Consider the following 25,548-nt stretch of genomic DNA (forward strand, 5'->3'; position numbering starts at 1 on the left):
TTCCTGGTGGGAAGCACCTGTTAGGAAAGAATACTAAGAGATGTCTGTTTGACAGATACATCAGTACATTTAGAAAGTATTAAGTCACTTTGTTTTACATTTTGTTATTTTGCAGTATTATGTTAAAGCACAAATAGTTTATGGCCTTGCAGCATCAGAGCCCCACTCAGTGTTATAGAGCAAACTGGGATGACATTGCACATTTTAAGGTTCTCCCTTTGCTTTCTTACTCTAGAGGAGAGTTCAGCATGTTTCACATTGGATTCTCCTTTAAATGCACAATCCATGATTATGATTTAGTGCTCCATCCTAAAAGCATGTGGAAAAAATAACAGGCTAAAATTATAAATATTAAAGTCATTATAGAAGCCTATTGGGAACTTTATTAGGATGATCATGTAAACTTGAAGATGAAAACGTTTGAACACATGTTCTAGGATTACACTGGACTTGACTTGATGAATATGAGCAAAGCAGCAGAAGCAGTCAGCAGGATATTTCCAGAGATAGATGAGTGGAGGTGAGAGAGTGAGAGAAGAAAAGAGGAGGGAATGAGAACAGAGTGATCCGGGGTAGATCAAATAAAATACTGTCCGATGATCTTACAGTACATGTCCATGTTCTTTATCCTTTGATGCTATTCCTTAAAGAAATTGTATTATCATTAGAGTAATTGTTCTTCTGTTGCTCTTCTGTCGTCAAAACATTCACTTGGCCTTGTTGTGGATCCATAAATGCTCAGTTAGAGCAGTTATTATGGTCTGGATTTAAATGTAGATTTGTCATCTAAACATTAAATCTGTGAACTGTACTTGGCGTAGTAATCAGGAAGCCTGTTTCATTGTTGGGCTCTTTGGTTTGGTGTTTTGGTTTTTCCTGCTTTCATGATAGATTTGTAATTGAGTGATGTGTTCTAACAAAAGGTTTCTACATAGGATGCTCTTGTGTTTCCTGAAGCCTCCTCCAGGAAGCCCCCTCGCTCCATGATCAGCTGGGGCCAATCGTCTTGCTCTCGGACACCTCAACAGTTGTAACGGGAGAGGTAGCGTTCCCGCACAAACATATAAACGTACATTATAATCTCAACATGTAACCTGAGTGTTATTAATTTTTAATCCTATAATCCACAGTGATCACATTAACAGTCTGGAGGTGGTGCCAGAGAAGTTAAAGTAAACATTTGGCTCCACACATGGTGAGTGAGACCATGCGCTTTGATTTGATGTGCACAGAGAGCTCAAGATTACATAATGCAAGAATGATTTCCACAAACATATCCTATTGTTTCTTCATTTGTCATTCTCCAGTTTATTCCTGTCAAGGTCGAGTAGTAAAATGTCTTGTGCGGCAGAAGGAAGCGTGTGCACCAGGATAAGGAGTTCTCTTGTTCTTGTGGGCAAACGTCCAGCACTGTCTAACTGAGTGTTTATTGCAACAATTACACAGGGATGTGTCTTTTAAGAATGTGGGGGATGCCTGGTAACTCTTATAAGACTGCCGGCCGAGTGTTGAACATGTGCAGACTGTGACAGCAGTGTTTTTTATTGGGGTGGAGGGGGGTCGGCCTGTAAGAGGAGACCGTCATGATTGCAGTTGTTCATTTCAGATGCGGGGACCTCCCTGCAGAGGAATGCTGTTTCCACTGGTGAACATGTTAAGTTACAGCCGCAGTATACATTCAGACAAAGGTTTGAAACAAATCCTCTAACACTGTGTACGGTGAAGTACAACAGTGCGTCTACAGGGAGCCCTTTCAGCTGCCTCCTGTAAGAAGGTCATGTGTTTTTATTGAAACCTATTTGCTGAAGTGTAAACAGACCTGAATTCTAACATCATTTTCCACTGCACTGCCATTATTATTCCCAGTGTCGCTGAAAGAAAGATGCATATGTGGAGGATTTTAACAATACAACTGCGTTGACTTCAAAGGTTAGATTGCTAAAGAGATGCTCCTCCAATTTTACACGTGAAGTTTGGTTTAATCTTCATGAAGAGCACGACTCAGTGTGTCGAGCTTTCTAAAGTCATGGGAAATGAACCCACTGATGTAATCAGGGTTGACTTGGCTCAGGCGTGGAGATGACATATTTTTAATAAATTCCATTAACTGGGGTCATTGAGTTTGAAAAATGGACGTAATTGCAACAATTACCATCCGGTTATGGTCAAACTGAAGACACATGGGAAATGTAGGATCCACTGTTTTTGAAGGTTGGTTCATACTAGGGACTAAAAGTCAGAATATCCTGGTGTTTGATGCTTTGATTTCTGAATGCTTATTGTGAGACATAGAGCCCCTGGGCACCAAGATATAAAATCCCCCCTGTCCCTCCTGCTTATAAGAGCAAGACACCTACATTTTTATTTGGTTTTGTACCTCTTTTTAGTTGTTTTTGCCTCTCTTTGTAGTCATTTTTGTGTCTCTTTTTAGATGTTTTTTGTGTCTTTGTGGTTGTTTGTGTCTCTTAGTAATTGTTGTACTTCTCATGTTGATTGTTCTGTGTCTCTTTTTGGTCATTTTGTGTCTCTTAGGTGTTTTGCATTTCTCTAGTCATGTTGCACATATCTGGGTTGTTGTGAGTCTCTTGTGGTCATTTAGCAGTTTCTATTTATATCCTTTTTTTTAAGTCTTGGTAGCTTTTTAAAGTCTTTTAATGTCTCCTTGAGTGATGCAGAACAGCTGAATTTCAGTATTTTGTTCACACTGTCTGACTCCTGCCCAAAGCTTCCACAATAAAACTCCTCTGCACAGCTATTATAATAAATATTGCCATATTCCTATAAAAAAATTATAGGAAACCATAAAAAAATTGAACTGAACTGACTTTCCAACACTTCATGCAAAGTCTTTGGTCTATAGTGTGGTTCTCAGCTAATCTGACAGCAGGTGGTGCTAAACTGCAACCAGGAATCAGCCCGTTTACTTAAAGTATATCTATACAATACCAATACCAATATCTCGGAAATATCTGTGACTTGATGACATTGATAAATAATATTGTGCATTGAGTGGTTGGACCCTCTTATCTAACTGTCAGAAAGTCAGCTCTTAAATCAGGTTTATAAATAGAACCAGTGTTCTTTTCTTTAATGGGAGCCAAAAGACAGAGGCTGTAAACCCAGAGCACATCCCTGTGCAAACTCATGTGGGAAGATTGTGCTGCTGGCAACAAATGCACCACAGGCCTAAGCAGAAAATTCGATTAAATCCTATTTATAAGAATGGAGCTTATAAATATTATCAAACTGAACTGTTCTTTATCACATCCGGGCTTTTTCTCAGATGGCGTGTAACTCTGAAATGCCTGCTCTTGGCCTCATATTGCGCTTTGGGAAAAAAGAAAAAAAAAAAAAATCTTGAAATGCAGCCACCTGCGGCTCACAGAGAGAAATATTTGTCCGGGGCCTGTTGGATGAGACTGTGATCCAAATTTCAGAGTGGAAAAAGCTGTTGTGTGTGGAATGTATTACGGGCACACAGGGACCTTCAGTCTTTTTTAGGCAACTTGTCCTTGCCTGTGTCGTGCACCAGGCTAATCGTCAATGTCCAAATGTGGCAACAAACCTGTTCGTATCAGTAAATGCACGTACATTCAGGAGAACTCACATCCAATTAATATAATAGAAATCAATCATTTTAATGAAATTATTTTAATTCAGAATTTGAGCAATGTAGACACTGGTGAGCCACTATGCTGAGTGTATATAAAAGTTTGTTAAGATACAGGACATCACAATATTAATACTAATACCAATACTAATACCAAGTCCCATCTCTTGTGACCACAGTCAAAACTTCAGAATAAGACGTAAAGTGTTCTTTGGTTCACTGCTGCCACCTAGTGGCTACAAAAAACTGCACATGTATGTCTCATTCATTTGGAGAATATGACTCATTTTTACTTTTTCAATTCAAGTCCAGAAACTTTATTTGTGCCCAAGGGGCCAATTTAAAGGGCACAAAGAGTAGACATTAAAAAGTGTACACATTAAGAAAACAATGACAATGACATGAAAAAACAACAGTGCAAAGAAACCCAAAATAATAATAAAAATAAAAATCAACAGCGCAAAACAAAACCTGTAATAAAGAGAATGTCAATAACATGAGAGAGCTTTTATCACATGTCTGAATATGTTGGTAGAACAAAGAGGGTTAAAGGGTTCTGGCATGTTTCTCCAGAAGATATAATCAACAAGATAGAGCGCAGTTTAACATTTTTCCACCATGACTGTCTTCCCTCTATTGCCAGTGACTCTCCCTTTAATTGACGCAAGGTTATCTGATCAGCTGCAATATAACACTTCCTGTAAAGTGTGGTTGTGATAACGTGGGACTGTTGCAGATGCAGATTTGACATGACTTCAGTTGCAGGAAGCAGCTGCAGGATAAGAAATCCAGCTTGTCTCTCACCATGCCACAAGTAGGTATGTGCATATAAATATCAAAACTAACTTCAGGCATAAATTATCTGTCACATTTTAATTAAAATACAGTGTCAATCATCATCATAAACAGAAGAGACGCCATTGATATCCAAAACAATTTAAAACATTTTATATTACATCAGTTTGGTGAGAGAGATCAGTTGAGAAAAATGCAAATCAACACATGTCAAAGTGAAAGTGAAGACGCCTTGGCCTTTTTCACAGTAGACAGTTTGCCTTTTCATAGCAGGAATGCACAAGTGTAATTAATAGCACTAGCAGCACTTCTACAGTAAATGATAATAATATTTTTTCATTTTTTCTGTTCTTTTGTAGGAGCATTGGAGGAAACTGGAGCACCCAGAGAAAACCCACAGGGAGAACATGCAGTCTCCACAAAGAAGAAAGGCAGCTGCAGTGGATGAAGACCACAACCGTCCTGCTGTGAGGCCACATTATGAGCCACTAAACCACAGAGCTGTCCTCTTTAAACTCAAAGTAATAGTTTGACATTTTGCTTCTTAGTCATTTGTAAACTTTTTACTCTTCAGGGCCTGAATTCTTTTGAACTGTTCTCCTGTTACAAGTAAGAGTGAACTAAAAAGGTCAAAAAAGCTGTTGTATAACAAAAATCTTCGTTCCATTTCGTAAACATATCAAGAGGTAACACTGCATATTAGTGAATCCTCAGAGTCTTTCCTCTTAATGTTACCCATCTCAGTAGCAGCCAAACATTGATCTTGTTCTGGTCCCAACTCTCTAATGACTGCTGACTGCACCCCATCGACGCCAGTGAGGAGCTCTGTGTTTAATTGACGAGAGGGATCGTGTTCTTGCTCCCTCCTTTGACAAAGCAATCTGTCCACTAAAGATGACAGAGGGCTGTTATTCTCTGGCAACCGCAAAGAGTGCTTGTCCAAGCTTCTTGCCATTTAGAGGTCAAACTGGCAGTGCTGATGTTGAAGAATTCGGCATTTGACTCAGCTGCCACTGCTTTGGCCATCATAGTTTTCCCCATTTCCAGTAAAAACAATAGTCTAGCTGAAACCTACAAAGACTGAACAAACCACACATAAAGATTGTTTCTCATAACTTGCCCAGATTTTGTCTTTGACTGTCAGGAAGAAGAATAACCCTAACAACTGAGGAAACACACCAGGCAACACACTGAACGACTGGTCAGTAATGGCTGGAGGTTTGGTGAGTAAATCCTGCAAGAACGCCTCAAGTGTTGCATTTTCTTTTACCAAAAGAAGCATGGATGGCAACCAACAGCTTGCTCTATTCATATGCAGCACGATTTGCACTGAGAAGGTCAAAGAAGGAGGAAAAACGTACAGAGTTTGGATGGAGAGGCTTGGGCAACGCAGCCTATAGAGGGAATAGGAGTTGCGTGAACCTAAAACGAAGCAAACTTCAGGTGAAGCCCTTTATCTACCGACATGTGCCCCACTGGTAACACAAAAGTGATGTCATCGGCTGCTGATTTCAGTCGCAAATATCAAAAAGTTCTTTATGAAAACAATTGGCATCAACTGAATCTGAAGACTTAAGATTCCAGTGTTTACATATCACAAACTATATGATTTACAGACTGTCAACACCAAGTGACCCAAACTGCAACAAACCCAGTTTAACTCGGTCCCATCAGTCATCACACATTTAAAAATGCACAAATCTGATTCATAACCAGCTCAATGGTCGGTTCCAACTCTGCTCTTCCTGCTATGACAAGTCAATATGTCTATAGTGCAAAGAAGTCTAATGGCTCCTTTCAGAGATTTAAATTGTTGTTAATTTAAAACTGAACTGCCAGATGAAGACGACCTTTTCCATCTGAAAAACTGTTATTTATATACAGTTTATATTTATATATAGAGTATATACAATATTTACAGTCTGTTCCCATGAGAAACTCCAACGCCACCTGGACTCGATTGTGTATATGTGTGTATGTGTGTATTTGGGAGGGATAGTGCTGAATTAAAAAGAACTGCCGACACCAATTTCAGATACAGAGCGTATGAGTATTTATTGTACTTTGTACTGCAAATTCTGAACTCCTGGTTGTATATAATGGAGCGGCAGGCAGGAAATGAAGAGAGACAGAGGGGGGTGATGTGCAACAAAACTTCCCGGCTGTATTTGAACCAGACATGCAGAAGTTTAAATGGGAGTGAGCAGACCACAGAGACGCCCCAGGAAGTGTACCAACTGAACATTGTGTCTATTTAACCTATAATTAGTATCAGATCACACACTTCTGTCTGACTAACCTACTTGAGAATTTACTGTGATATGTCAGTTCCTTTGTAGGAAACTATTAGGAAACAATGGGACCTGTAAAATAATGCGTTAATAATAGTGCTGTTCTTCTTTCCCCTAGTGCATGCTGGGGTGGACTGCAGCCTCTGTGACCATATTAGGAAACAGGAAGTGTAGAGTAAAGATGGATAGATGGATGGTTTTGATTGTAGCTGTAATTGAAAATGTGCTGAATCTGAATCTGACCAACATCATTTGCTTCTGTAGGTCTGTTTTGTGTTCATCAGCATGGTTCATGTTATCTGCTGATCAGCCACAGGGAGGCCTCAGTAAACGCCTCCACTTCAGCTCCTGACAGAAGCACACTGGAAGTCTCTATTTAAATAAAACCCTCTGATACTATTTGTAGTTTATGTGAAAGATGAACTGTTATGAATAATTACTACACAGAAGAGAGAATTTGTTAAGCTGAACTGTGTCCACAGCCTCCCTGATAAACCCTGGGAAATATTGATAGATGTCAGTGTGGTGCCTACACTATTTCCTGGAAACAAAGAGGCTCTCTCAACTGCCATTTCAGGCATTAACATATGTTACAGTAACTGCTGTATGTAAGCCTGCCATTCACAGCCTGTCATTGACTTTCCAAGGTACAAAGTAGTTATGTAAATTAAGTAAAAGGAAATGACATGTGGTTGAATGCCCAGTAATTTAGAAATATTGCTGATAAGGTTTTAGGTAATTGAATAGTGTAAAAAGGGGAACTACATATTGGTTTTATGCCTCATTTTCATAGCAAGTCAAATATCTTCACACTCCTTCCTATACTGACACAAAAGTAAATAGAATAAAAGCATCAAATGTGGTAGAAAAATTTAAATAACCACAGAAAAGAAAGAATAGAAATGTGATAATGTATTGTCACGACTCACATCACGCCTTTATCACAAGTGTGTACACTTAAACTAAACTTAAACATAAACCAGCAGCAATTTGTGTCAAAAAAAGATTTTAATTTAATTCCTGTTACTATACTGTGGATATTGCATATCTATCACAGTATCCTCTAGGGTTGGACATTATGATGATGAATACCATGAGAGGATAAAAACAGGATAACAAAGGGTGGCTTAAGAAATAGCAGAGGTATTCTCCAACACTACAGTGTCCTATATAAGCTTAATTCTGCCCCAGTATCTGACACCACTCCCAGCATCTCTAGTTCCATATCCTGTTGTAAAGTCCCCTCCTATCAGGGGTATCAAGTTTTCCAGCCTTGTAGCTTTTCAGGTATAACACCCCTTCCCCTTTTGTTATATGTTTGAGGCAAGACTTATAACAACACAACTGATTCCAATTCAACCAGTCAAACCTGTATACAGGTAACCTGTTGGGACGTTTTCTTTCAGGGCTGAGCAGTTCTTATGGGTGGATAATGTCCAGGATCAGTGATGGAATTTTATTACTCCTTTAATATATAAGCAGCATTTTACTGTTGTAATTGGTTGAAATGGAACTAATTTTTTAACTATTCTGTATAGGAGAATTGATTATTTTCAATATAGATTAATCTTGATTATTTTCTTCGTCAATTAATTAATGGTCCGGTTTGTAAAAAATAACTATCAATATTCACCAGAGCCAAAAGAGACTCTCTTACAATCCTTGTTTTGTCAAACCACCATAGTCCAAACTTTAAAATGATAAAATGAAATAAAATAAATTTTATATACTGTAAGAAAAAGAATTGTAATTTGTAGAAAAGCATCATATTTTATAAAGTCTTGCTTTGTATATTAAAATGTTAATCTGTAAAGTAACTTCAGCTGTAAAAAAAAATGTTGTGGAGTAGAAAGTACAATAGTTCCCACTAAAATGTAACTGAAGTATAAAGTGGCATGAAAAGAAAATATGTTAAATACCTCAAACTGGTACTTCTGTACAGTAGGCCTATTTGAGTAAAGGTACTTTGTTACAGTGCATACAGAAAGTATTCAGACCCCAGACTGGACACTTCACCCATCTGGGCTTTATGGCAGATCATCCTGATGGTGAAAGTTTGCAACAACAAAAAAGAAAAGCATCTAAAGGATTTTCACATTGCAAGAAACAGGATTCTCTGGTCTGATGAAACCAAGACTGAGCTGCCTCAAATGGTTGTCATTCTGGAGGTTTCTCCCATCTCCACACAGGATCTCTGAAGCTGAGCTCAGAGTGACGATTGGGTTTTTGGTCACCTCTGTTACCAAGGCAGTTCTCCCCTGCCTTTCCAAATCCTGCCCAATCAATTCAATTCAATTACCACAGGTGGACTCCAATCAAGGTATAGAAACAAGATGATCAAGAGAAATGGGAAGCACCTGAGCTACATTTCAATTGTCCTAACAAAGGGTAAAATATGACATATATGTCCCTATATCAATACGATGTTGCCATATATATCACCTATAAAGGGATATATTATTATCTAATATGCATCCTCTGAATATATGAAAATATAAGTTTATAACATACATGAAAAACACATAGTAAAATTTTTATATGTTGGCTACATACATTATTATAAGTATATGACGATTTTTATATGGTATAACATGTTGCAACCATATATATTAATGATATATAATTCATATATGCAATTTATTAAAACAATATATAAAAATTCTATATGTTTAAACGTGTTTTACTCATTAATTTCTCATTAATCTTAAACATGTCCATTTTCCCATTCTGGAAAAGTGACTCTTATATAATATCAACATGTATTGAAAGGCTTTAGGATGGATATATATCTATGTAACATATGTCTACAACATGAGCATACTGTATACATAAACATACATATTTTTAAGGGCAAGACATACACTGTATGTCAATATAACAAATTGTTCCAATTTATACTACGTTTCATATATCACTTTTACATGTTTTTATTTTCTATGTACATATATTTCACACGTGGGCCTATATATATTACTTTTGCGGGTGAGAATTCTTATTTACATAGGCCTAATATGTTTTTAAGAAAGTGTAAATACATTATAGACAGGCTTACTTACTTTCTATAAAAGTTTATCTTGTTCTCTATTCAAATTGAGCTTTATTTACATTTCCTTCTCATATTACACAACTATAGGTAGGACAATGATTCGCAGAGCAGGATCTCTGTCTCTCTCCCGTTGGCTGGACTGTACACGTCAGCAGTCAATGAGTTTTACCCAAGATGTATCATAGTCCCATCATCCTCTTCCTGGTATGAACGTGTTGACACATTACACCTAGCTCGGGTGAGTCAAATTAAGCTAACTGTTGCGCGTTAGCTTGTTTTTTAGTGTGGCATTACGCAAACTTGTGTATAATGCGAACTTTCTCGGTTCGCTTTTGTTCTACTTTTTTTCCCCACAGGTGCTAAAAACAAGCGGCTGAAGCGACTGTTTGTGCCAAATGACACGGTTTTCAAGTGGAGAGACAATCCCTGAGAGAGGAAAAGAAACCATCAAAGAAACGCTTGACATTTGGTTTATGACACGCGTCACGCGACGTTGGAGTTTGATTTTCTGCGCACGAGAAAACAATGTTTCAGGCAAGTTTACAATGAAGACACGCGCGACAAGGTGAATGAAAGCCATTGCTGTTCTGCTCCTGAGTCTGTTTTTACTTTGAGAAAATGAGGTTTCGGCTGGTCAAAAGGAATCTGCTCGCGCTCTTGGGTGTTTCCTTTGTAGTCGTGACTCTCTTGTTTTCAACACGTGTATTAATAGTCTCCGATAATGACACAAGTGGACCCAGTAACGTGGTTCAGGTAAACCGGGGCATACATTCTGATGAAGTGGTGAAGTTCAACTTTGGTTCGCTGCCAGAACTGACTCAGTCCGTGTACAATGCCAATTACAAGCAGTGTGTTCACAATGCGGATAAGTTTCCAGGGGAGCCTCAACTGGTGCTGGTTGTGCAGGTCCACAACAGGCCTGAATACCTCAGACTGCTTATCAAGTCACTGGAGAAAGCTGCTGAGGTCCACAGCTTCCTTCTTATCTTCAGCCATGACTATTTTTCAAAGGAAATAAATGCTATTGTGCAAGGGATAACTTTCTGCAAGGTACTGCAAATTTATTTCCCTTTCAGCACTGAGCTGTATCCCAATGAATTTCCTGGGCAGGATCCACGAGACTGCCCCCGAGACATATCCAAGGACAGCGCTGTCAAAACAGGATGCCTCAACGCAGAACACCCTGACTCCTATGGGCACTATAGGGAAGCCCACATCACTCAAACCAAACACCACTGGTGGTGGAAATTGCACTTTGTGTGGGAGCGAGTGCACGCTATGCAGGGCTACAGTGGCTTTGCAATCTTCCTGGAGGAGGACAACTACATCTTACCTGACTTTTTCCATTTTTATAAGTCGATGATAGAGTTCAGGAAGAACACCTGCCCGGACTGTGACATGCTAGCTTTGGGTAACCACAATGGCCTGACTGATTTTACCAGACTGTACAATAAGGTGCTGACCACTGGGTGGATGTCCACTAAACACAACATAGGTATGGCCATATCCAGGGAGGTGTACTATAAACTCATGGGCTGCAGCAACGAGTTCTGCACCTATGACGACTACAACTGGGACTGGACTCTGCAGCACCTCTCGGGAACCTGCATACCAAAGCCTCTCAAAGTGCTCGTAGCACAGGGGTCCAGGGTTCTTCACACGGGAGACTGTGGTCTTCACCAGAAGGAGAACTGCAGGCCAGAATGGGCCTCGCAGAAGGTCGAGGAGGGGCTTAAAATGGCCAAGGATGGCCTCTTCCCTCCATCTCTTACCCTTAATGGTGCAGAAGCAGTCGAGCACAAGGCACACATGAAGAACGGAGGATGGGGAGACATTCGAGACCATATTCTTTGCAATAACTACGCCAAACGTCTTTGAACTGTATCTTTTCTCTCAGTAATATGCATGTTCATTGCTATTCTGCAAATGTGCCATCATACACAACTTTTCAGGGGTTTAGAGGCTGTAATGTGTTGTCTTCCAAGAAATAGAACCAAATCAAGTCCAAGCATGTTGCATGTGCACAACTAGAGTTGAACTTGTTTTTAGATCTTTAATTTTCTTTTAATCACCAAAGCTGCACAGTTGCCAAAGACTTTGTTGATGTTTGTGTTGTGTATAATCCGTGCAAGCTCAGCCATGCTGTTCAATTACATGTCACCAGATTTATTTATCTCTGGGTGTCTTACAAGCCAAAACAGTGGGTTAGATTTATTGCACAGTGATGGGAAAACAGTGACCTGTAAGTGTGTGCATATACACAGAATCATTTGCAATTTTTATTTGCAGATATATTTCCTTGAGTGGAAGCGCTGCATAGGATGTTCTTTATTCACAAAAAGTTCAGTGTGTTAGTGTGTGGGGAAGCAATGTCATGGAACATTCACTCGCAATGTTTTTTTTCATGTGTGCTTTTTATGGTACGGTTTTATGTGCAAAAAAGAAAAAGCACATGTAATGTACATAGGTATAGGTATAATCAAAATGTGTATGACAATCTTCAAAATAATGGGAAGCTCTAGTTTATTGAGCAGTCGCTGTCTTTGGAGTTGACTTTCCTGTCAACGTGATTTTTTTTTACACATAATGGAGTTTGTTACTGAATGTAAACTTCAGTTTCTCTCTGTTGTAACTAGAGGTCTTTTTTCTGAGGAGAGTCTGACTGACACCACTTACTTTATCAGTCTCCTACTCTCTGATGTACTGAACCCTGGTTGCAACAACGAGAGCTTGATATTGATTTATTTTTTTGGTTGTCAGTGTAAATTTGCTTTCTGATAGGAGGAAGTGACCTTTTGGAGTCTTGTTCAAGATTTTGTTTCTGAAAACATCAGTCATGTGTGACTCTGCATTTCTATATTTGCACCTTCTTAGTTAAAAAAGAATGAATTCCATTGGGATTTTAGAGAAAAGCAAACACAGATGTTTCATTTTCTGGCATTCATTCAGTAGTTTAAAAAAAAAATATCTCACTTAAGCTGAACTTGCCTTTTTACAGTATAAAACTAAGAAAACTAACATGATCGTAATGATTCTGTTATTGCCTTCAAGCTGACCAAAAGTGCCTTTTGATACTTCCTTTGTGCCCACACCTGTGTTGAAGTGATTTTTAAAGGTGAACTGATGACATTATTGTTATTGATCTAGTACTTGTATGACTATTTGTCAATGCTGGGGACTCATGTTTGTTCTGATAGATACTTATGATTGTGTCTATTCATGAGATGTTGAGGGAAAAATTGATGGTGGATGTTAATTTCACAAAAAAATCTTAATTTTACAATTTGGTAAAATTATTGCCTCACTGTGGCATCTTGCTTGTGCCCCAGATAAGTGCCTTAACCTGATATCAGTGCATTGCAGTGTGTCTTATGGAGATTCCTGTTCAAGAAATATGAAATGAATGTGATAATAAAGTAAATGAGATTATATTTTATGTTGAAAAGCACAATACATTATGAAAGAACATGGCCTAATATGCAAAAATAAACATGATAATGACTTTCTCTGATGTGTGTATGTACAGTATGTTGTTGGATGGTTCCTTACTTGGTAAGATGTATAGCTGTTGAGAATGAGACCAACATTTATTGTTGTTTTTGCTCTTGTTCCCTCTGATCATCACTTGAAATAGCTGTTTATTTTTCACTTAATGTTTGCCAAATGGGAAAATAAAAGACGTTGAATGTTTGTATTGTCATGGATTTAAAAAAAGAAAAACTGGTAATACTTTATCCAGGTTTCCTTGAAGTGACAGTATAATTTTGTTTAATTGAGACACATTTTTAATTATTAATTATTCCAATATCTACCCTGATTCTTTTAGTCATTACGCAGCACATTAACTGAGCATAGAAAAAAAGTATAGTCAATCATCCATTATTTTAATAGTTCTTTCATGGAAATTCTTCTTAAAGTCAACAACTGCTAATGAACTCAACACAACTAACTAACTTAAACTCTAATAACACTGGTCTTTATTTTGGCTATAATCACTACTGAATTACAGTTATTTCAAGGGAACATCCAATGATATTTTAGGAAATTACAACTACACCTTTAATAAAACATTTACAAGATAACTAGTCAGACAACACATTCAATCCAGACAGAATACCACAGAATACCAGTGACTGATTTGACAGCTGTTAAAAATAGACATATCATGGCATGTTTGAAGCCTTTTGTGCTACTAAAACAAAAGACAAGCTGATCAGAGATCTGAGGTATTTTCCGGACACACGTCATGTGACTGAAGCGTGTGCTCTCATTGGTCAGCTTCTGCTCCCTGTTTATTTCCGGAAGTAAATTGTTGTCAGTGTCAGCCAGACTTTCCATAAGGACTATCAAGCCTCAAGTCTTCAACACCGTAACGACAGGTAAAAGTTGAAAACACACTGTATTTAAACGATCTCTGTCCTTTTATTTAGCTGGATAGTCAGTCAGCTGTCTTATTGTTTCAGTTAACGTTTACGTTTGTAGATGTAGCCAGTGTTAGCCGTTAGCTTTTGCTCTCCGTAGCTTACGTAATGGACTTTTGTCTACAACAGATAAACATATAATTATTAAAAACATCATTCATGTTTGCCCAACGTCACACCAGAGGCTTTGTATCAAATTTTCAGCAACTTTGGGAAGGGGCAACGAGTCTCTTGTTGGTGTGCTAACACGGTTCGCTAGGGACCGTCTCGGCAAAATGACGTTAGCCAAGATGACACATTAGCTAGCTAGTTAATGCTCCCTACTTAATGAATAAATAACTACAATGTATTAGCTATTCGGGAGACTGTCCATTCCACTGTACCCAAAGTGTGTTAACACCAGAAATGTAACTCATTGCATGTCATACTGTATCTTAAACCCTCTTTAGGTGTGCCCTCATCCCAGGATGGCACATTGGTTTCACAGAAACCCACTGAAGGCAACAGCGCCTGTGTCATTTAATTTTTATGGCGTGGCAGGGAGCCCCGCTGCCAACAAGATATGCAAGTATGTCTATCTCAATGTAATACACTGACAACAGTATTGTTGGAATGGACTGTGACTATGACAATGATCAGATACAGAACTGGTACATTGTGTTTGTCAAGTCTTCTTACCTTTTCTCATGATGATGTAATGACCATCAATTGCATACTTCTGTCAGTCATATGATCATCAGTCATCTCTTTGACTGACAAGCTGGAAATGTCTTGTTGGATATGATCAGTCCAAATACTGTAATCATCAATATAACTTAGAGTATCAGTTGATGGATATTTGTTTGACACATTCAGTGACCTTCGGACAACAAGGGCGAGACTGCTGGAGATGTTCACTGATGTCACCTGCAACCCAGAGATCATGAAAAATGCCACAGATGCATACTTTTCCCTTTTGCAAGGTATTTTTACATTCCAACAAATTAATATGTTCTTCGTGTGTTGCTAGGATTTGAATGAACATTACTATTTTTACATGCGTTGGCGGAGGAATAGCTTAAAACAACAAGTTTGATAAGGATATTGATAAAAACCATTTTGATTGGATTGTGCACAGCTTGTGCAGGGAAAATACTAATTTGTGCTCTCACCATTTTTGAGAAATGAATCATTACATTTTTAGGCATAGGCCTATTATCTTAGTACACCATTAACATCTAAATGACTCCAAAGTGGTGACTCATTCATCAGACTGTTAAATTAGACACCCGATCTGAGTAACTGATGTGAAATTGATGTGCAGTTGTAAAGGCAGTGTGCAGAAAAGGCGGCACAACTGTGTTTATGCGAAGCATAACAGGATTAACTAGTAATCATTTAGCTTGGCTTGTAACAATCACTTCACCGTGGACATTCAGAAACATTCACTTTCTTTAACTCTACTCTTGTATTTATGTTATATTTCTACTGCCTTTGCCAAAGTAGTTGGCTAAGTAAAAGATTTTCCATTAGGAGAGATAGGGAGATTTGCCTTGAGAGAGGTGGCAAACTTCTGCACACGCACTTGCAAACAGCCTATGTTAGACTGCTAAATGGTGACAACACGGTGGGTGCGTGTGTGTATTTCTTTGTGGGTGTGTGGTAGGGTCCCCTTCGTTTCATACAAGTTGAGGGTTAGTGCATATCCCAATGTTTCTCATGATACCAAATAGGTCAGGCTGAATTTTAAAGAAATGTGTGTAAATTGATCCACAAAACATGTGATGGAGCAGTGCAGCCATAAAACATCCTCAGTCCTTAGTTTTAATCTTTCACTCAGTATAAACATCACATAGCCTCAAAAAAGAACAAGCAGATAGAGACGCAATTCTGTATATGATATTGTCATAAAGTATTTAACCTTTAAGATACTTAACGGAAAGGGTTAAAAGCCACTTAATTATGCTAATAATTCACTTAATGAGCATGGTCTTAGAATGTCATTGGCTAAAAACACAGTGACTGAAAAAAGTTTTTGCAATCTTATATTGTGAACATTTATTTGACAAACACACTTCATGTATTTGAATACAGTTTAATGCAGTAAATTGTCTCTCTTTGTTTGTCTTCTGACATTGCTTTCATTTTTTTTGATTTTGCTTTGCACCTAACCAGCTGCTTCTTTTTCTTTATATATCACTGTAACATACAATAGGCTTTATCTTGTCCTTGGATGGAACTACACAGGAGAACAAGATGAGGTTCATCCAGAACTTCAAGTGGACTGACACCTTACAAGGAAACACACCAAGGTAGAAAGATGAGAATGAGTGCTGCCAGCCCCATAGTAGCTGAAAAGACACATGACGTACAAAGAACTTTTATTCATATTTAAATGATGGATCGGTGCTCTACCTAAGAGCTAGTTACCATTGCTCTAAACAAAGTATTGTACCTCTTTACAGTAGTTGCTGGAAAGTTAAGAAACTCTAAAACGAGGCATTCTGGGCAGAATTAATCACTTACTAAAATTATAAAAACATCAAAACACAGGAAGGAACCGTATTATTATTTGTGTTTCACACACAAGCATTAGCTAACATGTAAAAGTCTTCACAGCAATGTTGATTACACTGAGCCCCGTGCTTTGTACTGAGCACCTCATTAAATTGTTTGTCACAACACATATGCAGTTATTACCTAGAAAAAGTTGTTTGTACTGTGGATGAAGTCAGAGGCTCCGGCCACAGTGAACCTGTGTTGTGTAGGTGCAAATATTTAGTGTTGGTAATGTTGACTTGTTTGCATGTTTGTTTTCACATTCAATGGGGCTCAGAATATTAGAAACACTTCAATATAATGCAGCTCGGCACAACATCACCACTAACTATGACCTCAGTGCTAAAATGTGTAATTTAAATAACACATCTATGACAGTGTCAAAAAAAACCCTGAAAAATCCTAAAAGTAGAACTTAGCAGTTGTATTGAGCCTGTAGAGGTGTACCTAATAAAATGGACACTGAGTGTATCAATCTGCATAACCTGTTGTCTGTCCTCACTTCCCCTCAGTGCCCAGCAGGATGCAGTCTTTGAACTGGTCTCCATGGCCTTCAATGTCGCCCTCTGGTACACCAAGTTTGCCTCGAGACTAGCAGGGAAAGAAAAGTATGTGGTTGTTTTGTGTACATTGTTGCATTGAGTTATGTTGAATTAGTCATATATTAATTAATCCAAGACTTTTAAATTGTGCATCGCTTCTTGCTCCTCTATATTACATATTTGTTACTGTCATGTTTGCCTGTCCAACAGCATAACAGAGCCTGAAGCGAAAGACGTTCACCGTAGCCTGAAGGTTGCTGCTGGAATATTCAAAAACCTCAAGGTGAGCTGTTCTGACAGACGAAGAAGTCTTCTCCTTAAGTCATGATAGAGTTGTAGGACCAATTCACTCCTAGTTTTTTACTGACATATAGTATCTGTACGATATACTGTGCACAACAATTAAATACACTGTTCACTAATATCTGTTTTGTGTGAATAATTAGGCTGATGAATTAATTTTGATTGATCATTTTCTGCTGGTGCAGATGATAATCAATCAGATTACTGTATATCCACCACCAGCTAAAGAAGACGCAGAGCACACACCAAAGTTCAAATTAAATAAAGTGCGTTTTATGAAAGTCCTCTAGTGACTACAGCAGTCATGTGGGATTTTTTTCCCAGCAGCCTGAAACAACAGCACATCCTGTTCCTTTATGTCCTCTGCAGCACACAAACCTCAGTCGGAATAACAAAGTCTCTCAAGCACAAAGCAGTAGCTTTTATGTAATACAACTATTTTTCCGGCATGTTTCCTACAGGAGGTTCACATCCCTCGCCTCATCACCCCGGCTGAGAAGGGCCGAGACCTGGAGCCCAGAGTGATCGATGCTTACATCATCCAGTGCCAAGCAGAAGCACAGGAAGGTGCAGTAGCTACATATTTAGACTTGAGTACTGCACTAGCCACTATAAAGCTTTATGAACTTGTACTAATTTTTAACCATAGCTAGCATGTGGCATGTTTGTCAGACACATTTCTATGATTTTAATACACTTTTTTTTCTTTAACTATTTTTATCTAATAATAGCTATCTGTTGAAGTTTTTACCTGTAATTCTTTTTTTGACATCTAAAATTACTTTATCTTCTTAACCTTTCTTGTGTTGCTTGGCTCCAGAGGTGTATTTTTCTTTCCTTACTATGTAACCATTGTGAGCTGTGATAGTAAACCGAGCTTAACACTGTGAAACAATAGCAGTCATGATGTCAGCCTGATGTCTTGTATTGTTAATTTAGTTTTTTTTTTATCGAAGCCTGAGCGTGTCAATAGCAGATCTAAGTCCGAGACAGAATGTCCCCCTGAGGCCCAATAAAGTTGTTATTATCCATTGTATCACGAGACAATAATAATACAATCAGAATAATCAATCACTTGTGTAATATGTTATTTAGAAACACTTAACCTTTAAGCTGGGCAGCTCTGACATTACAACGGATTACAGATCAGGATTTTTGATTTAAAAATATATATATATGGGGGTATTCCCAGACCAAGCTCAGAGTCTGGTGACAGCAGATACTCATGGGACTGATGAAAATAACTAGTAATCCATAATCATCTTTTTTACAGTGACAATTGCCAGAGCAATTGAACTGAAGCACAATGCCACACTCATCGCAGCGCTGGCATTTGAAACAGCAAACTTCTATCAAAAAGCTGGTCAGTATTTTTGCACTTATGAATGATACTTATGCAAATAAGGTCAGTTACCAAAGGCACAGTTGAAGCCATTAAGATTTTATAACTGTCTATTAAAGGTCAGTGTTTCTGTTTTCAGACCACACATTGAACACCCTGGAGCCAGAGTGCAGCAGCAAGTGGAGGAAGTATCTTCAGCTGAAGCAGCACTTTTACATGGCTTATGTAAGTTCATGCACATCCTGATGCAGTTCACAAATCATCCTTGTGGATTTTAACACCAAACTAACAGAGGTCTTTTAACTTGCAGTGTATTTATATATAGGAAGTTCACTGAGCATATATGTGCTTCTGATGTAGCCCTCTCCCATTTACAACAACAAGAAAGGAAAATTATAATCCATCCTTTGTTTCTTCTGCATATACTGTCATATGGTTATACTCATTAATTGTGTTTGCAGGCATACTGCTATCATGGGCAGACACTGCTGGCAAGTGACAAGTGTGGTGAGGCTATAAGATCTCTCCAGGAAGCAGAAAAGTGTACGTATGTTAAAACATGCTTTTGTCCCTTATTGGTGCTATATTGACAAAAGACACAGTTGTGTTAGGACACACAGACAAAGCAAAACAACTAATGTAGTTACAGTGAAGATGTTAATCTGGTTAATTGAACACAAGTTAATTGTTGTGTTGTATAAAAGATGTTCTGTAATGATTAAATGCATAAATATTTTAATAAATAATAATAGCAGTGACAATGGGACATGGTGATGATGTGGGTTTTGTGCAGATAAAAACTGTATGTATACAATCAGCAGTCAAACTTGATAAAAAACAAAAATAAAAATTGTAGATTATTGCCCCAAAATAGGGTTTAAAACCTTTTTCCTATGTGTGCACAAGGTTTCACTTGCATCAGTGCAAACATTATGTTTTGTTTAATATTTTTCCTATTCGGGTGTTATAAAGCAGATGACTGGCTTATTGTAGGGAGGGGCGGGACATGTGTCACACGTCTCAGTGGATGATAATAACAACCAGAGCCACATATATAATTAATCTATCAATGAACAATAACAATATTAATACTATTATTATCATCACCACTGCAATTATAACAGTGGCAACAGTAACAATAATGTTGACATTATGATGATGTTGATAGCATTAACTAACATCAATAATATCAATAACAATGTTGATAATTGTAGGTAGAGTGACAATAATAACATAGTAATAACCTACAAATAATAATAATAACACCAGCTCCTCTTCCTTTGTTTTTTCCCTTATATACATGTATGTGTGCGTCCAGGTGCAGTGAAAATAGTTGATAGTAGATATTAGTGCAGATGCAAATACATTTTGATAATTAGTAGTAGAAAAATAACAAGTTCCAATAGAATCACAACTGTATGAAATGAATGAAAGATGACCTGACTGGTTGGAGCTGCTGTTTTTTAACTACATACCACAGCCAGTGATTCAGCTTTAAGCTCTGGTTAACTGTGGTTTTGTCCATTTAACTACAACAACGAACACATAATACTGACATTAATACACTCATTGTGTGTGGTCACGGAAAGCACGAGTCAATCATATGACAGAAGTGTGTTAGTTATATTATGCACAGTTATTATGAATGCATTTATTGTTACGTTCACTTTGTCTTCTGCAAAATAGCTTAAATCAGTATGCATCTAATTAGTCTGTGGACAAGAGCAGCGAGTATAAAGGGTTAGAGTTGACAGGGTGCAGTGATGTTTAAATGCTATGCTCTCTTGGGTTCAGTAACATGTTGCTGAAGCACATTACTTGAACAGAGGTCATGATGCAGATGTTTCCTCTGTGTTTGTTTCCTGTGTGTTGCTGTAGAGTTGTGTTTTTATTTTTTTCTTGCTTCCCTAGATTTTGTTGTGTGTTAACATGAAGACGTTTCTGTTTAGGTTACTCCCGTGCTGAGGCGCTGTGTAAAGAGTATCGTCAGACCAAAGGCCCGGGCACCACAGCCAAACCATCAGAGCAGCTGTTCTTCCTCAAACTGGGCGGCGTCATTAAAAACACACTGGAGAAGTGCCAGAGAGAAAATGGCTTCATGTGAGTGAGTCAGGGCAGACACGCACACATGCACGCAGACTCACATATTGTATCTGTATCTCTGACAAAATGGCAAACACAGTCATATGTTAGTGGAAGTATTTATGTGTTTACACAGTTTCAGATGTACAAGAAAATCTACAGTAATGTTAATTTAGTAGCGTTGATGGCGACATCTTTCGTAGATATATTTGGTCATTTTCTTTTTGTATGAGATCTGATCATTTTACTCCCTTTCATGATTGATTTTGTTTAGTGAAGAATATCAGCTTCTCTGAAAATCCTGACCCCAGCATTGTTTCCAAAAGTCTCAATGTTATGGGCTCGAAAACTCTGGAGTAGTGTGGACATCAGGTGTGAACGTAGCAAAAGAGATGCATTTTAAAACTAAAACTTAGTAGTGTGGTTGTACCCTAAACAAAACATGCATACTCATCCCCAGTTGTAAAATATTTGGTTGCTAAATAAATCTACACTAAAGCCTCTGTGATTTAAGTGGCAGAGATCGACATTATCAAAACTCCAGAAAATCTGCTCTTCAACACAACATTTTTCCCAATTCTTCTCCTTCTAAATTGCAACTCTGGACATATTTCCTCAGATACTTCCACAAGGTCCCAGCTGAGGCACCCCAGCTGGAGTTGAAGGCGAGCTACGGCCTGGCTGAGCCAATCCTGTTCGAGCTGCCGTCTCTCAGCGAGCAGTGCACTGCTGAAGTCTACGCCACCTTTGACCTGACCAAGGGAGCCAAAAATGACAAGGTACTGCAGCTCACCCCAGAGTATATGTCAACATAGGCTGGATGACACTACACACCAACACAAAACTCTCAAACAAAAGTAAACTGATTACGTTTAATAGTTAAATTGTGATTCTGAGATTTGTTGTTTCATATGTGTGTTGTTGTTGCTTTAACTTCAGGCCAAACCCAAGGAGGAGGAGGTGAAACCAGTGAAGGAGCCAGATTTGAAGCCTCAGAAGGACACAGGCTGTATCGTCTCCTAAACCTTCCTCAGACTTCATTTTCAGCCTCACGCTTCAGTACCATCGATTATAATGATGGCGTCTATATTTCCTCCCATTCCCTCCACCATAGCAAAATGTATATTTTTTTGTGACATTAATCCATGGTGTTTTACATTTATGCTGAAACATGTGTATTGTATTTGGGTATAACAACCATTATCATTGCACTTAAGCCAGAGCCAGTTAAACATAATAGAATGTGGCAACATCCTCAAAACAGCTATTCTATGACATTAAACACAAACAGCATGTCTATAAAATAAACCTGAAACAGTTCTTTCAGGTCAGTAATTAGGTTCTTATCTTGAAGAAGCCTTATGGTCAATGTAGTTCCATTAATGGTGCCTTTGGCTGCAGGGTAAACCTTTTCACTGTGTTTTACACAAGTGTCTGGGTTTTGGCACTGGCCTCATGATAGATGATTCAAACAATGGAAATTGGTCTGTTAAACATACTGAATGACCTCAGGACAAAGATCCAAACAAAATACAGGGACTGGTTTTTATACTGAATATCTACCACTACATAGACTATGATGAAATGATCTGAAAAATCTGAGTAATTATAGGAAGTGCAGTCACATAATCGACCTGTAAACTAAAATACTTTTAGATGAATAGAATAAATTTCCAGCTGAGATTTGTTCAGAACTACATTGTAAAAAAACAAGACTGCATGTGTTATTGCTTGGTGCAGGTTTGTTTTTAGCTGTAGCAGTTTACAATCAATATTTAATTTAGCTCACATGACGTATGTACTGTAGTTCTTTTTGTACATGACATAGCTGTTTTCTACTTTGACTTCTCATGGATAAGGCTGAATCATTCTTTAACATGGTGTTTACCATTTTGGGGATATTATCCCTGATAGGTTTTAATTTATTTCTTTTCGTCTGTAGTGATAGTTTAGTTGACGACTTACAACACTTATGACAGTATACAGCTTTATGAAACTCGAATCATGTTTTTGGTGATTTTATTATGTTTCAGTGGATACATCAGAGTAGCTACTGATATATATATATATATATAAACAATGCTTACTCCTGTAAACTGTTGCTGAGAGTTCTGTTGTCAGTAGTTGACACAATGTATGTGCTTATGTACATGTACTGATTGTTATATTCTCCCTTAAAGACAAAAATCTGGGAAGTGTGAACACACGGGGGGGCTGCTCCAACTGCTTCACAGAAGTTGCTCACATTGTCAAAACTCACCCACTTAATGTAGTCGCATCAGATGAAGGATAACTATCAATTGCTGGAAACTTGTATAAACTGTAATATACAACTCACGTGTATTCATACTCTTCATATCCCCACACATCATTATTATCTTACCTGAGCTGGACTAGTCGTGAAAGAGCAGACAAGCGTACCTTCTTACTAAACTTCTATATTGCACATAGTATTCAGTTGTGCAGGGAGCTCTGTTGGTTAAGACACTTCGTCTTCTTGTGGTCTGGTTTGGTTCTAACTGACATACTGGTTTATGACACTTTGAGCGTTGAATTGAGTATAGAGGCATAAATCAGAGCAAGTTCTTTTTTCCTTTTAAGACAACTGTTTATTAAAAGGGTGTGTTGAGTCATCACTCCAGTGTACACTCTTGTTGCTCATTATTTGCCCTCTAATGGTGTCTGTCATGTAAAGTGTATTTCAGATGGTATTAAATCATTCACAAAACTCAATTGCTTCATGTCTTATGTTTGTATGTGAAAACATGATTGTTCAGTCATATAATTATTAAGATGTAAGCCATGAGGTGTGGACGTCGGTATGATCAGTAATGTGGGTGCATGTGCGCATGAATGGTATGTATGAAGTGTGAGCTGTTGTCTGCATGAACACAAATGCAGAATGAGCCGAGAGAGGGCCCAAAGACAGCAAGAAGAGGCAGCCTCTAACAGGGCTGAAACACTTGGCCCAGGTGCTTTGAACTAGGTGATCTAGGTGTAGCTCCGCCCTCCAGACACCTGTGGCACAAATTGGAAAAAAGAACAATAACTTAAATAGAAGTCAGAATGATGGGCCAGGGATCCTTCACATTCACTGTACTATGACTTTTTTTTTTATGTTTTTATGCCTTATCATACTACAACATTTTTTGCCGATTTTATGCCGTATTACAGTATGACGTTTTATGCCTTAATATACTAAGACGTTTTTTGGCGTTTTTATGCCTTAACATAGAATGACGTTTTTTTTATGGTTTTATGCCATACTATACTATGACATTTTTATGCCTTAATATACTATGACGTCATATGCGTTGCTATAGTATGACGTTTTTTTGACATTTTTATGCAATTCTATACTATGACGTTTTTATGCTTTAATATAGTATGACGTAATATGCCTTGCTATTGTATGACATTTTTTGACGCTTTTTATATCTTTATGACGTTTTTATGACATACTGTACTATGACGTTATTTGACCTTTTTATGCCATACTATACTATGACGTTTTTATACCTTAATATACTATGATGTTTTTTTGACGTTTTCATGCCATACTATACTATGACGTTTTTTGACCTTTGTATGACATAGTATACTATGACGTTTTTATGCCTTGCTATAGTATGACATTCTTTTAGATTTTCATGCCTTACTCTACTAAGATCTTCTTCAATAATATCCTAGTAAATTTCATGGTACAGTGGTTAGCACAGTTACCTTGCGATGGGACGTGTCTTAGTTCGATTCCAAGTCTTCCTGGCAATGATTATCTTCTAATTTTGCTTCATCCCACAGTCCATCCTTACTATGATGTGACGTTTTTTTTTTAAAACGTTTTTATGTCTTAAAATACTATGATGTTTTTATACCTTGCTATATAATGACGTTTATTTTATGTTTTCATGCCTTGATATACCATGTCGTTTTTTCACTTTTTATGCCTTTTTATACTATATCGTTTTTACTTACTTTTTAGGCCTTACTATACTATGACATCTTTTTACCTTACTATATTATGACATTTTTTGATGTTTTTATGCTTTCAAATACCATATAGTTTTTTCACGTTTTTTTTCCATACTATACAATGTCATTTTTTCACTTTTTATGCCTTATTACACTGTCATTTTTTCACTTTTTTACACCTTACTATACTATGATGTCTTCATACCTTACTATACTATGACGTTTTTTGATGTTTTTATGCCTCCTTATACCATAATGTTTTTTCACTTTTTTTTGCCATACTACACTATGTCATTTTTTTTCACTATTTATGCCTTACTATACTATGACATTTATTCACTTTTTATGCCTTATTACACTGTCATTTTTTCACTTTTTTTTGCCATACTACACTATGTCATTTTTTTCACTATTTATGCCTTACTATACTATGACGTCTTTATACCTTACTATACTATGACATTTTTTCACTTTTTATGCCTTATTACACTGTCATTTTTTCACTTTTTTACACCTTACTATACTAGGACGTCTTTATACCTTACTATACTATGACATTTTTTGATGTTTTTATGCTTTATTATACAATGTCGTTTTTTCACTTTT

The 25,548-nt window shown here is 37.6% G+C and overlaps 2 protein-coding genes across 2 annotated transcripts; both read left to right on the plus strand.

The window, feature by feature from the left end:
• The first annotated feature begins 9,904 nt into the window (after nucleotides 1–9,904).
• On the plus strand, nucleotides 9,905–13,432 carry LOC111238109 (alpha-1,6-mannosyl-glycoprotein 2-beta-N-acetylglucosaminyltransferase-like). The gene is made up of 2 exons (XM_022767514.1): nucleotides 9,905–9,980; nucleotides 10,099–13,432. Exon 2 carries the CDS (start codon nucleotides 10,361–10,363, stop codon nucleotides 11,618–11,620), a length of 1,260 nt encoding a protein of 419 aa, XP_022623235.1. The 5' UTR covers nucleotides 9,905–9,980; nucleotides 10,099–10,360; the 3' UTR covers nucleotides 11,621–13,432.
• Nucleotides 13,433–14,038: 606 nt separating this feature from the next.
• Nucleotides 14,039–23,703, plus strand: brox (BRO1 domain and CAAX motif containing). Its single transcript, XM_022767520.1, has 13 exons — nucleotides 14,039–14,121; nucleotides 14,613–14,731; nucleotides 15,019–15,125; nucleotides 16,358–16,454; nucleotides 17,214–17,309; nucleotides 17,454–17,526; nucleotides 18,008–18,113; nucleotides 18,820–18,909; nucleotides 19,028–19,113; nucleotides 19,350–19,431; nucleotides 20,838–20,988; nucleotides 21,590–21,749; nucleotides 21,910–23,703. Exons 2-13 carry the CDS (start codon nucleotides 14,631–14,633, stop codon nucleotides 21,991–21,993), a joined length of 1,233 nt encoding a protein of 410 aa, XP_022623241.1. The 5' UTR covers nucleotides 14,039–14,121; nucleotides 14,613–14,630; the 3' UTR covers nucleotides 21,994–23,703.
• Nucleotides 23,704–25,548: the final 1,845 nt, after the last annotated feature.

The sequence above is a fragment of the Seriola dumerili genome, unplaced genomic scaffold (assembly GCF_002260705.1).
Source record: "Seriola dumerili isolate Sdu_G_001 unplaced genomic scaffold, Sdu_1.0 BDQW01000025.1, whole genome shotgun sequence".
Taxonomy (NCBI): domain Eukaryota; kingdom Metazoa; phylum Chordata; class Actinopteri; order Carangiformes; family Carangidae; genus Seriola; species Seriola dumerili.